General features: G+C 36.1%; 1 protein-coding gene across 2 annotated transcripts; it reads left to right on the top strand.

Moving 5' to 3' along the window:
- The first annotated feature begins 109 nt into the window (after positions 1–109).
- fkbp15a (FKBP prolyl isomerase family member 15a) lies at positions 110–11,023 on the top strand. 2 transcript variants are annotated; one of them, XM_077240532.1, is made up of 24 exons: positions 110–308; positions 2,231–2,337; positions 2,430–2,505; positions 2,599–2,668; positions 3,102–3,176; positions 3,286–3,384; positions 3,543–3,692; positions 4,323–4,391; positions 5,198–5,335; positions 5,437–5,564; positions 6,077–6,125; positions 6,221–6,340; positions 6,438–6,528; positions 6,627–6,706; positions 7,867–7,951; positions 8,053–8,159; positions 8,245–8,343; positions 8,429–8,523; positions 8,647–8,701; positions 8,882–9,053; positions 9,697–9,833; positions 10,349–10,414; positions 10,485–10,592; positions 10,688–11,023. In XM_077240532.1, the coding sequence occupies exons 1-24, from the start codon at positions 244–246 to the stop codon at positions 10,802–10,804; spliced, it is 2,358 nt and encodes a 785-aa protein (XP_077096647.1). In that variant the 5' UTR covers positions 110–243; the 3' UTR covers positions 10,805–11,023. The 2 variants fall into 2 exon arrangements, with proteins under 2 accessions (XP_077096647.1, XP_077096648.1); XM_077240533.1 differs by lacking the exon at positions 10,349–10,414.
- Positions 11,024–12,277: the final 1,254 nt, after the last annotated feature.

The following is a 12,277-nucleotide window of genomic DNA, read 5'->3' as shown; positions in this document are numbered from 1 at the left end:
TCGCATCACATGCTCATTTGTGCTACCAGGTGTGTGTGTGTGTGTGTGTGTGAGAGAGAGAGAGAGAGAGAGAGAGAGAGAGAGAGAGAGAGAGAGAGAGAGAGAGAGAGAGAGATCAGTCAGCTGTTGTGTTTTATGTTTTGCTCTTACCTGTGCTCATCACGTCACACAGAAGTGCAAAATATTCGTGCGTTTCATCCTACTCTCAGGCGCCAGCGCTGTGCGATCATAACAATTTAGAGTATGGAACAAATTAAAGATATTATTCCGGATTATCACGATGGGGAATTTCTTTGCCCTAAAGGGGGGTAAGTGTTATGACAGAACATAGATTTTTTTTTGTCCCACACATTGTAGGTTAGCCTAATCTTTGGGACAAGACGTGTTAATTTTTTTTTTTTTTTAACATTTGTAACGAGTTATGGAGTTTATGTCTCGTTTTTTTTTTTCACTTTGATTTTTTCTCATTGAGCTCCAGTTGTGTCTTGTATACAAGCTTTATTGAATGGTAATACAGTCTAGTGTTTAATTAATTTGGCAAATTAGTGATGAAGGCTAAACCCCGGGTGTCCTTGAAAGCGTTTTAAAAATTACATAGCCTACCAATAATTTTTACATTTTCAATCTTGTCAAATCTTAATGATAAACGCAATATATAGGCAATGCAATTAATTAAGACCTCTCACTTCAGACATAATGTAAAGATGAGGTATATAACTGGCAAAAAAAAGCATTTATTTTTTTAACCTTAAATTTTGGGTAAACTTGACTGTTCATTTTTATTTTATTCACATAAAAAGGATATGAGGTAGACATTTTAAAATGAGAAAAAGTTGCATTTATGCTAACCAGTTGACCAGTTTATGGTAACTGGATTAGTAATGTTAAATGTTCTGATTTCATTTAACATAAATATTTTGCCCTTTTCATTTTTTTCTTGTTGAAACCACTTTTTAAGGCATTTGCAGTGTTGATGAGGTGAGACTCCTCCTTCAGTAATTTAATTCACATGTTAGTGATTACGGTGCATTTCAGTTTGGACTGCTCAAAATCTGGACTGGTGACCCACTGTGGCTTAAACGGCAAGATAGGAAGAAGAAAAAGTGGAAAGGGTGGAATATTTTTTAATATCTCTTTTTTGAGGCTTCTTAGCCCGTTCCTCAGAAAGCTGGCGGCCATGTCAGCTGAATGGGACACTGACTATCTGTGGAGGGAGGTCCAAGGGTCAGTGCAAACAAGTCGTCTTCTTTAATGTGGATTTAACTATAGATGCTAGACTGGACTTTGCTGTACTCTTACTAGTTCTGGTTTGAAAAGTCTAAAGGTGTCTGATCGGTGCTGGTCCAGTATTTCTTGTGTGCATGTCATTATGTAGCAGCTCGTTGACAATTCTTTCAATTAGATAAACAGCATTTTAAAATCTTAGCATGCAGTGAACTTCTCACTCGCAACATTGTTGGCAGCATATTTCAGCAATGGCATCTGTGGATCCAATGTTCTGTCAAAGCCTGATTTATGTAATTTCCACACCACTTAAATAATTCTGCTTCTAAATGTCTACATAGATTGTTTCCAAAAGGATAGTGAGCTCATAGATTGCGTTGATACATTTGAAACATTCTACTTTCCAAGAACATTTAAAAATAATGGGATTTAAAATGGCTACCTATTGGATATATATGGAAATCTGATTCTGCATTAAAGTAAAGAAATAAATGGGCAATTGTGAAAACTTAAAATAAAGAAATAAAGTAACATGAGATATAAATTCACATTTGTAGGCATAAAATCACAATTACTTTTCTTTTTACTCTAAGATGAAAACAAGCATCCATACCAGATAGTATGAGAAAAAATCTGTATGCATTAAAGGGATAGTTCACCCAAAAATGAAAATTCTGTCAGTATTTACTCACCCACATGTTGTTCCAACCCCTTAAGACATTCGTTCATCTTCGGAACACAAATGAAGATATTTTTGATGAAATCTGAGAGCTGGCTGACTCCTTCATAGGCTGCAAAGTAATTTCATCTGCCGGCTCTGAAAAGTTAGTAAAGACATCGTTAAAATAGTCCAAGTGACTACAGTGGCTCAACCTTAAGTTTAGCAAGCGACAAGAATACTTTTTTTCATTTTTGGGTGAACTAACCCTTTAAATTGAAAACCATTTCCATATTGATAGTGCTATATCTATAAGTGAAGATATAATGCTTGTTTCCATTCCTGTAGGGCAAAGCTGGCCTCTCTCTTTGGTCTGGACCGAGCAGAGAGTCAGGGAAATGAGTCCTTTCAATTCACTGCCCCTAAACAGCCAAAAAAGACCTGCGCCATATTAGGTAAGTGGTACAGCAGAGAGTCATGTAGCCTTTTTGGCACAATTCCATGTGTTCTTTGATTATTTTAAACCTTAATTTGTCATGTTTTTAAGGTCCTCCTCAGAAGCCCGCTCATCCTCCATGTGCTCCAGCTGTGCTGTTTGCTACAGCTGTTCACGCGTTCTGCTTGTTAGTATAAGTATGGCAATTAAAGGATGCTTACGAGACTTTGAATTAGCGTAAGTTCACACATTGCTTAAATTAGCTTTTATTTTCCACCAGTGTGAATGGACAGTATGTGAAGCAAGGAAAGATAGGAGCTGCTGTTTTAGGGAACCATGTCACCAAAGAGGTAAGTGTGTGTGTGTGTGTGTGTGTGTGTGTGTGTGTGTGTGTGTGTGTGTGTGTGTGTGTGTGTGTGTGTGTGTGTGTGTGTGTGTGTGTGTGTGTGTTTTTGTGAGGACACAAATGTGTATAATGACATGGGTATTACACTGGTATTACAACTTGAATGTGATTTATGAGGACATTTCATGAGTCCTCATATTTCAAATGGCTTTAAAAACATAATAAGCAGTGTTTTATTAAAAATGTAAAAATGCAGAATGCCTCCTGTGACGGGTAGGTTTAGGGACAGGGGCAGTGTAAGGGGATAGAATATACAGTTTGTCCAGTATAAAATCCATTATGCCTATGGAACGTCCTCACAAGGATAGCAAAACAAACCTGCGTGTGTGTGTGTGTGTGTGTTTCATTTGGCCATTTTTTCCCATCTGCAATTACAGTACAAGATTCTGTTGTACGGCAGTAAGCAAAAACAGATCACTACGGCTACAATATATCGTGGATTTGTCCTCACAGTAAGTGTTCATTGTTTTTATTCTGAATTCTTTTCTATTGTGTTGTCTTGTGTTTTGTTCTTTTGTATGCTGCATTCATCAGGTCTATGCTACATATACCTGTCCACAGGTTCAGCCCTGCAACTATGTCACTTTCTATGATGACCAACAACAGAGCTGGTCTTTATTGTTTGACTCAGAAAAGTCCAGGCCTGATTTCTGTAAGGAGGTAATGCTTGAACTGAATTATTTGCTGAACATTTAAGATTGATGCATTCGAAGAAAATTTAAAGCCCCAGCATTCTGCAAATTGTTTTAAGCATTTTTTAAAATGTACAGATGGACAACATTATTTAATGAAATGATGCGTGAGCCTGTTTCTCTCAGGTGTGTGTGGCCAGGTGGAACAGTGAGGCTTCATCAGACTCTCTGGTCAGTCAGGACCTTGTCCAAGGTGAAGGTCAAGCTGTTGATGTTGGGGACACAGTTGAGGTGGCCTATTCTGGATGGCTTTTACAGAACCATTCTCTAGGACAGGTGAAGCCATTTACAACCTTTTAATGTCATATTCAAATCACACTTTACATGCATTATCGTATTTTGTAAAGACTAATGTCTGTTGTGATCCTAATGTCAGTGTTTCAAAAATATAAAGATGAAATAAATATTTATTTATTCCCCCGGTTTCACAGACAAGGCTTAAGCTAGTCCCAGACTAAAATGCATGTTTGAGCTGTTTTAACGCAAAGCAACTTGTATTGACAAATCTTAAAATATGTCAGTGCATTGTTTTGTCTCAAGATGCACACCAGTATTGTTTTTTTCTAAGGCACGTTTATAAAAGCTAATTCAATATTTAATCTAAGCTCTGTATGTGAAACCGGGCCATAGTTTCTCATAATTTTGGAAAAGTTTCTACTCTACTGCTTTTCCTTAGTTTGACCATTTGGTCTTGAATTTCTAGTTAAACTTCTTTACTCATAGTTGAGCACATTTAGCACAGAGCAGCTCACTGCGCACATTCTTGTTGATTAGTCACAGCTCAATAAAAGTCATGCCCCCATTGAACTAATCAACTCACTGGTAATTTAAATGGCATGTTTGTTGTGCAGCTGGAGATCTATACATGTGAAAGTTCAGTGTCTCTGTCTGTCTTTTTTCCCCCAGATATTTGTTTCTAATCTGAGAAAAGAAAAGCTGCAGCGAATAAAGCTTGGAGCAGGAAAGGCTCTGAGGGTGAGAAGGGTTCAACGTTTTTAATGCTGTTTATACTGTATGACTGTGTGGTGTTTTTAATATGCTTTAGACAAACCATGTGGAAATTTATCAGTCAACACCATTGCTGAGTATTTTCTTCTTAAACTGCTTTGTACAGTCTGTACTGCAAAGACAAGGTTTGAAACCACCCGTTTCCTACCGTCACAAACATGTATCCAATCCCATCAACGTGTGGGGCAGGGCTTTTCTCCACTATCTTTCTATGATGTTCAAAGCGTTTCTAAGGATGCTGATTTTTAGAAGGAAGCAGTCTAAATCTGAGATGTTGAACGGGAACATGGTTCAAACACATTTGCTGTTTGATAACATAGTCAAGACAAAAGCTAATCATATCATTTAATGTTATGTGTCCGACATTGTAGAGAGCAATACATAAAATGCATTAGGCTACCATTGATACGTCAACTTGTAGACGACCCTGTATAGTTCACTCTTTCACTTCTTCTGAAACAGTTTCTGGTTCAAACATATATGGCTGAATAAAAACCAACATTTCCACTTGTCATCGTGTAGCATTTACTGCAGTTGACCGTGATTGAGTGGAGGCGGGGCTATATTCATGTATTCATGTATACTAAATGAAGCATGGGTGTAGAGTTACTTACAACGTTTAAATATGCCATTATCAAAGATGAGTTTTAAGGCATACAATTGACTGCAGAGGGACCTTACAAATGATGATAAAAGAAAATGTATAATAGACGCAAACTGGTGGTTCTGTCTGCTGTTCTGCCATGGTGCTCTTACGTTGCCTTTTCTCTCAGGGATGGGAGGATGGGATGCTTGGTATGCAGAAAGGAGGTCGACGGCTCCTTATCGTCCCTCCTAGTATGGTTTCAAAGGGCGTCCCTAACCATGTGCCAGAAAACAGCACTCTGGTCTATGATGTAGAGATTCATAGAGTAAGGCACTGATGGTGTGAATGTAATTTTAGATACTAGAGAAAACATCTCTAGTCTCTTTCACTACTTTTTAAAAAATCTGTCTATTAATTTGCATGTAGGTTAAAATCTCCAAAGTGCAACATAGTGGGGGATCAGTTGACACCTTCAGTACATCTCCAGGAACCTGTCCAGACACTCTGAGTGAAGAAAACACCAGCCAAATGGTCACAACCGCTACAGAGTCAAAGTGTGTACAGACAGCATAAACTATGCACTAATTGTTGATATTTTAAGTGAATATCATTTACAAAAAATATAATGTAAAATAATTCTCAATTATGTTTATTTGAAGCTTCAGTAAAACATGATAAATTGGCTTGAGAAGGAAAATTGATGAGATAATAAGACATTTTCTTTATAGAATATCTTGAATTGTTTATTTTCTTAGGTTTTTCTTTCTAAGGTTTATGCTGAGAAGAAAAAGTGAAAGAAGATTCAACTTAAACAAATTCTTAATCTTTTGCAGTTTTTTAGTTCAAGTTAATGTATCTTGTTTTTAGAATGTTTAGATATTTTGGATCATTAAAAAAAAGGACAAAATACTCATTAATACATTTTTTTTGTTGCTGTGTACATAATGAGAGGTCAAAGCAATAATGAAGATTATGTGATAAGTGTGTTTTAATTAAGTGTCTCTGGACGCACATCCATGAGCTGATTCCTATGAATTTATACAATTTATTCATCTGTTTTTTTTAGAGAACAAGCTCATAAGGGGAAGGTGGAATCTGTTATTAAATACCTGACGGTGAGTAGTATTTCATTTATCAACTAGACAGATGCCATAAGCCAAAAGTGGCCAAAATGCTGAAGCTTTTTTACATTTATTTTTCTGTCTTGTAGACATCAGGTGCATCTAAGGCCAAGCTGATCTCACGTATAGCCAAGATGGGTCAACCCATAATTCCATTTCTCACTGGAGCAATTCCAACTCAGCCCGACCCCAGTGACTCAGAAACCGAGGTCAGGAGAATTGGAGATTTATTTTTTTAAATCTTAGATTTGTTTCCTGAATGTATTATGAAGTAGAACTACAACTCGCAGATATGATTTTGTGCAGGATGCCAGTGAGTCTGGATCTATCTGTGATCTCTCTCCTTCACATAAACCCTCCCCAAAACCTGCACAAATGCCCTGCAGTCATCCATCTTGTATGTGTGATAACAATCACAAATAATCAGTATTAGTTAACTCTTCCTCATATTAGAGCTGACTGGTTCTTTGCTGTCATGACTGATATTTGTTTTAGTGTTGTTTCAGCCTGATGATGTTCAGAAACAGGACGCAGTGCCACCTCACGCGGACTTGAACACTACTCAAGGCTTTCAGGTGAGATCCAATGTAAGAAAAATAAAGTATATACATACCATACACAATACTGGTCAAAAGTTTGGAAACATTACTATTTTTGAAATGGTATTTTTTTAACCATTTTATTAATTTTTGAAAGTCTCGAGAAGACAGAATAAATTGTGAAATTTTTACAATTTAAAAATAATGTTTTTCTTTTTTAATATACTTTCAAATATAATTTATTTCTGTGATGGCAAAGCTGAAAGTTCATCAGTAATTACTAAAGTCTTAAGTGTCACATGATCCTTCAGAAATTATTCTAATATGCTGATTTATTACCAATGTTGGAAACAGTTATGCTGCTTATTATTGTTTTGGAACCTGTGATACCTTTTTTTCAGGATTCAAAATAGAAATCTTTTCTGACAATGTAAATCTTTAATATCACTTTTTTTTAAATAAATTTAGCACATCCTTGCTGAATTAAAATATCAATTTCTTAAAAAAAAAGAAAGAACACAATTTCTGACCCCAAACTTTTGAACAGTAGTAGGCCTATATATTGTTAAAAAGGATTTCTATTTTAAATAAATGCTTTTCTTTCATCAAAAAATCCTGAAAAAAGTATCTCAGAAAGGTATCCAGGTAAGGATCATGTGACACTGAAGACTGGAGTAATGTTATAATTATAATAATATTTCACAATATGACTGTTTTTTTTCTGTATTTATTGATCGAATAAATGCAGGCTTGATGAGCATGAGAGACTTCTTTCAAAAACGCATGTTATGTTATATTCCACCGTTCAGAAGTTTGGGGTCAGTAAGATGTTTTTTTTTTTTTTAAAGAAATTAATAGTTTTATTCCTTAAACATTGGTAATAAAAATGTTTCTTAAGCACCAGACCATCATATTATGAATGATTTCTGAAGAATCATGGCACTAAAGAATGAAGTAAAGATGCTGAAAATTCAGCTTTGCCATCTCAGGAATAAAATCGATTTTAAAATATATTACAATGGAAAACAGCCTTTATTTTAAATTGTAATAATATTTTACAATAATACTGTTTTCATCATTATGTTTGATCAAATAAATGCAGCCTAGGTGAGCATAAGAGACTACTTTCAAGTCTGTTGTTTGTAACTTGTTACTTGTTTGTAAGAATTTATTCATTCATTTTTTGGGATCAACAGCCGTATTCCTTTGGACAAAATCCATATTTTCCATCACAGCTAAATTCATTTCCCTCAATCTACCCATCCCACATTCCATACAAAAGTAAGACCTGAGACATGAACTCTCTCTCTCTCTCCTACAGTACTTCCATAAAAAAAAGACCTGTTTTTCACTAAATGCAAGAGTTTTGTATTAAACAATAGCTCCTGATATTACATCATTCTTGATGTCTGAGGCTCGTCAGCATAACACAGAAATCCTGCTGGCTATAGAAAAGATGGCGCACAGGGTGGATCAACTCACCTGCAAGGTATATTTGTGCATAACAGATTTTATTTGTATTGGTCCTTATGGTTATTAAAGTCACAAACAAATTTTTTAAAATTGTTTTTTAGGTGGACGAGTTGCAAAAAGATGGTCTCTTCTCTTTTGGACGCTCCTCTGTCTCCTTGGAAACAAACATGATCCTACACAACATTCAGAAAATCATTCAGGTTTGGATTGAAGGATACTTTCTTTCATTTTAATTGTATTTAGATGTAAATAGATTTAAATGACATCTGTGTTTTATTGTTTAAGGAGAGCATGTGTCTGAAGAAGGAGGTTCTGGAGAAAAGTTCTCAGGTGGAGGAACAGAAACCCCAAATAGGGGAGCTGAGTGGACTGAATAAGAGGTGTCCTACCCCCCTCTTCACACTCCCAATTTCCTACTTTCCAATCAGATTAAAGGCAAAAATCCCCCCCTAAACCAGTAATCCCAAACACTGACACACAACTGGTTTTCTCTGTGTATGCAGGTCTATGGAGCAGCAACACACCCAGACTTGCGGCCTTCAGGCTGAACAGGAAAAGGTGCAGCGCAGATTCGCTAAATTATGCTATGTTAGTTTATTGGCTCATTATATTATAATGTTATTTATGTTAAAACATGTTTGATTTATGTTCAATTGGTTGCTGCGTTTAATTTTGGTCTTCTTGCAGGTGTTTGCTGGTAAACTTTTGTTGTGTTGTTTTTCTTTTCTCTCTCGTCAGGTTCATTCATCTGGGGAAGTGAGTTCCTCCACCACACAAGCATATCAGCTGCAGCAGGAGATGGTGAATCTCCAGCAGAGGGTGACAGAAATCCAGGCTGATCTCAGTGCAGCCCTGGAGGACAAGCACAAGCACTGTGCTCAGATCAGCCTTCTGGAGGAACACGTGGAAGGTGAGCCCGAAGTTTCATTCAAGTTTTTACTCGTATTCAAATTTGAGGTACTTTTAACCATAAAAGTGGTAGTTGTATTGTAGGACAAAACTCCTAAACTAGCGCATATTTTCTACATAGAGGAGTTTTCTCCTCTGTGGTTCTTAACCTTTTTTGACTCCAAGGCCCTCTGTTGTCTGCAACAATATTCAAAGGCCCCATGACATTTCCAGTTCTTTGTAATTTACCTGATAAGGAATACAGATAAGGATTATTGAAAATATAGTTTACTCACCATTTCTACCTGATAAAATAGAAAAAATGTATATTCATTATAAAAATGCTTTAGTTTTAAGATTTTATTAATTTACATCACGTATCCAGATATAGAAACACTTTTTTAAAACTAGGCAACCTCATTTGTCCAAGTTTTTCAAGACACTGATTCTTCAAAACAAAACAAAAAATGTTGTTGAGGGAGTGAATTAAAATAAGAAATGTATAAATTTTTTGTTGTTTAATTTATTTAATGCTTGTTATGTCTTATTTGAAATCATTTAAGTCATATTGAAGCCCCCTAACAGCTCCCTGGTTGAGGAGCACTGATCTGATCTGAAGTGTTTGGTGCAGTTTGTAAGAGTGTCTAGATAATGTTTGTTTTTAGAGCTTGTGAAGCAAGAAGAACAGTCTGAGCAGCGATGGAGGGCAGAGGAGCAGAAGTGCAAAGAGATGGAAACAATTATACAAAACATGGATGAGGAGATGCAAGATCTGAGGGCTGAAAAGGAGAATCTGCATCAGGTGTGTATAGTTTGTAGTAGTTTGAGCTTAGCTGGAAAACGATGCGTGTTGCTGCACAGGCAGAACAGAAGATGATGCTGTAAGGAACATTTACTGTGTTGCAAGAACAGGCTTGTGTAAAAACATCACACTGATGTGCAAAGATGACCAAATGTCCACACTGAAAAGACAGGACATAAAAAATTATCGTAAATAATTTGGTGTATTCTGACAATTGAATAACTTTTCCTAAAGGAAAAGCCAAACAAATGATTAGTTCTTAAAGGGATACTCCTCCCAAACATGAACATTTTCTTAATATTTACTCACCATCCCAGATGAATATGACTTTCTGCACACTTGCATTACCGGTATATGGACTAAAACACATGAACACTCTTTGTTTGTGTTCATCTAAAGAAAGAGTCAAATGCATCTGGGACAACATGAAGACGAGTAGATAAATAGCGAATATTTTATTTTTGGGTAAAGCAACCCTTTAATCTCCCATTTACCTTCATTTTATATATTTTTAGTATGTGGATTTAAAGAAGACATCACTAAATAAGAAAAAGCAGTTTGAGACCCAGTTGGTGGTTCAGGTGAGGGGTAAAGAGCTGTTTTGCTATAGCAAAGTCTAAACCTAAAACTGAGCTGGTGTATCATGTGCAGGTGAAGCGAGTAATGAATGGAGTGTTTCAGTCCCTCAGGACAGAGTTTGATCCGCAGGAGTCTTACAGTGGACACAAAGTGTGCGAGATTCTCCAAAACACTATCAAGGTAATGTCCAACCTATTAGGAGAAGCCTATGGACTACAAAAGACACCAATTAGATAATGGTTTCCATCTTGCTGACATCTATTTTTCCTTTGCAGAGTATCACCATGAAACTTTGGACGACTGAATCAGGCGTAGATAAAGTGGAAGAAGAGTATCTACTAAGATCTACTGAAGAAATGTTTTCAGATATAAAACATGAAGGAAAACCATGAAATGAAGGAAAAAAGGCCAACATTAAAAAGGATGGTGTTTTTTTAGATCAGGAAACCTGCAGATATACTGTACATGTGGATAAAGCACCGTTGAACCACAAGCATTCCTGACCCTGAAAGGAGAATTTATACTGACCAATCACAGTTTAAGAGGCTTAATAATATCCATTAAATGATTCTTCAGTCATTAAACTGGAAGAATCCTAATTAGTTCCGGTCCATAACTGATAACTGACATGACTGATAAGGTTATAAGCATGGGCCTAAAAGTTAACTAAAATGTATCCGCCATGAATCTGTTTTTCCACAAACAGGCAGTTGTGACACCAAAATTGTAGATACTAGTGAAAATTCACATTTCTGTATTCCAATATTAGATACCACAGCTAAAGCTACTTGCCTGACTAATATAAATTTAAAACATTATTAAAGACAAGTAACAGTAGTTTTCAGGTAGAGACATTGAATTAAAGGTGCATGTGTAATATTAAGGAGGAACTGTTGACATAAACGCAATATCATAACTATATTTTCAGTGGTATATAAAGACTTTACATAATGAACCTATATGTTTTTATTAACTTAGAATGAGCAGTTTCTATCTACCTACACCGCGGGTCGCATTACATGTTAAGTCGCCATTTTGTGCCGTCATGTTTCTACAGTAGCCCTAAACGGACAAACACATTTCGTCACTATGTTGTTCCACGTGCAAAGAAACTAGCTAAAGTCAGCAAATAAAACACTGACACAATGATGAACAAGTAACAATAATGTTCGCAATAACATTTCGTTTTACTGAATAAACATAATTTCTTACTTTATCTTTGTAAAGAAACCTCATTGCTTAACTGGCTACTCTCTGCTGTCTCAGATGATGACATCTTTTCCTGTCGGTCACCGTAACTTCTGTTGGTTGCAATTCCCAACCTCATCACTAGATCACAAAATCACTAAAACTCACACACTGCATCGAAGTAATCAAATATAAAATAACACTGGGTAGTCTTTACTGAATAAATTAAACTAGATTAATCCTTATTAAAGTTACAGAAGTTATTCAGACATTTAAGAGCAGCGAGTGATTTTCTTCTCTTTATCTTTTGTTGTTTGATAAACATTAAAAACACCAGACGGCAGCAGAAATATCAGCAGAAATATTTGGCTTCTGTCACTTTAAGATTGATGCACATACTCATGCATTGTCTTTCTCTACCGTTTATGTTCACTTAAGCCATAAACAACAATGTTTACTAGGATACTCTCCGAGACATGCATTTTATGACATAATTTTGTGTGAATTTGTCCATTAATCAATTCAGTAGTCGCACGCTGTCTGAGACGTGGCTTTCTGGGCGTGTGCTTCAGATGTGTGCACACACAAAACTTCTTACATAGCGTGGGAGTAACGAATTGAGTTCCTTTTGTTAACTAGATGCACACAAGTGTAATATTTACTTGTGCATGTTGGAA

Source organism: Siphateles boraxobius, unplaced genomic scaffold (genome assembly GCF_051911475.1).
Source record: "Siphateles boraxobius isolate OS27281-9 unplaced genomic scaffold, OSU_SipBor_1 24, whole genome shotgun sequence".
NCBI classification, from domain to species: Eukaryota; Metazoa; Chordata; class Actinopteri; order Cypriniformes; family Leuciscidae; genus Siphateles; species Siphateles boraxobius.
This window is presented reverse-complemented; position numbering and strand designations above follow the sequence as displayed.

Bases quoted from the DNA above. Each gene is read 5' to 3' on its own strand.
- fkbp15a (XM_077240532.1), top strand. From the start codon at position 244: ATGGAACAAATTAAAGATATTATTCCGGATTATCACGATGGGGAATTT. The intron at 309-2,230 runs GTAAGTGTTATG...CCATTCCTGTAG, and splicing joins TTTCTTTGCCCTAAAGGGGG to GGCAAAGCTGGCCTCTCTCT. The intron at 6,126-6,220 runs GTGAGTAGTATT...TCTGTCTTGTAG, and splicing joins CTGTTATTAAATACCTGACG to ACATCAGGTGCATCTAAGGC.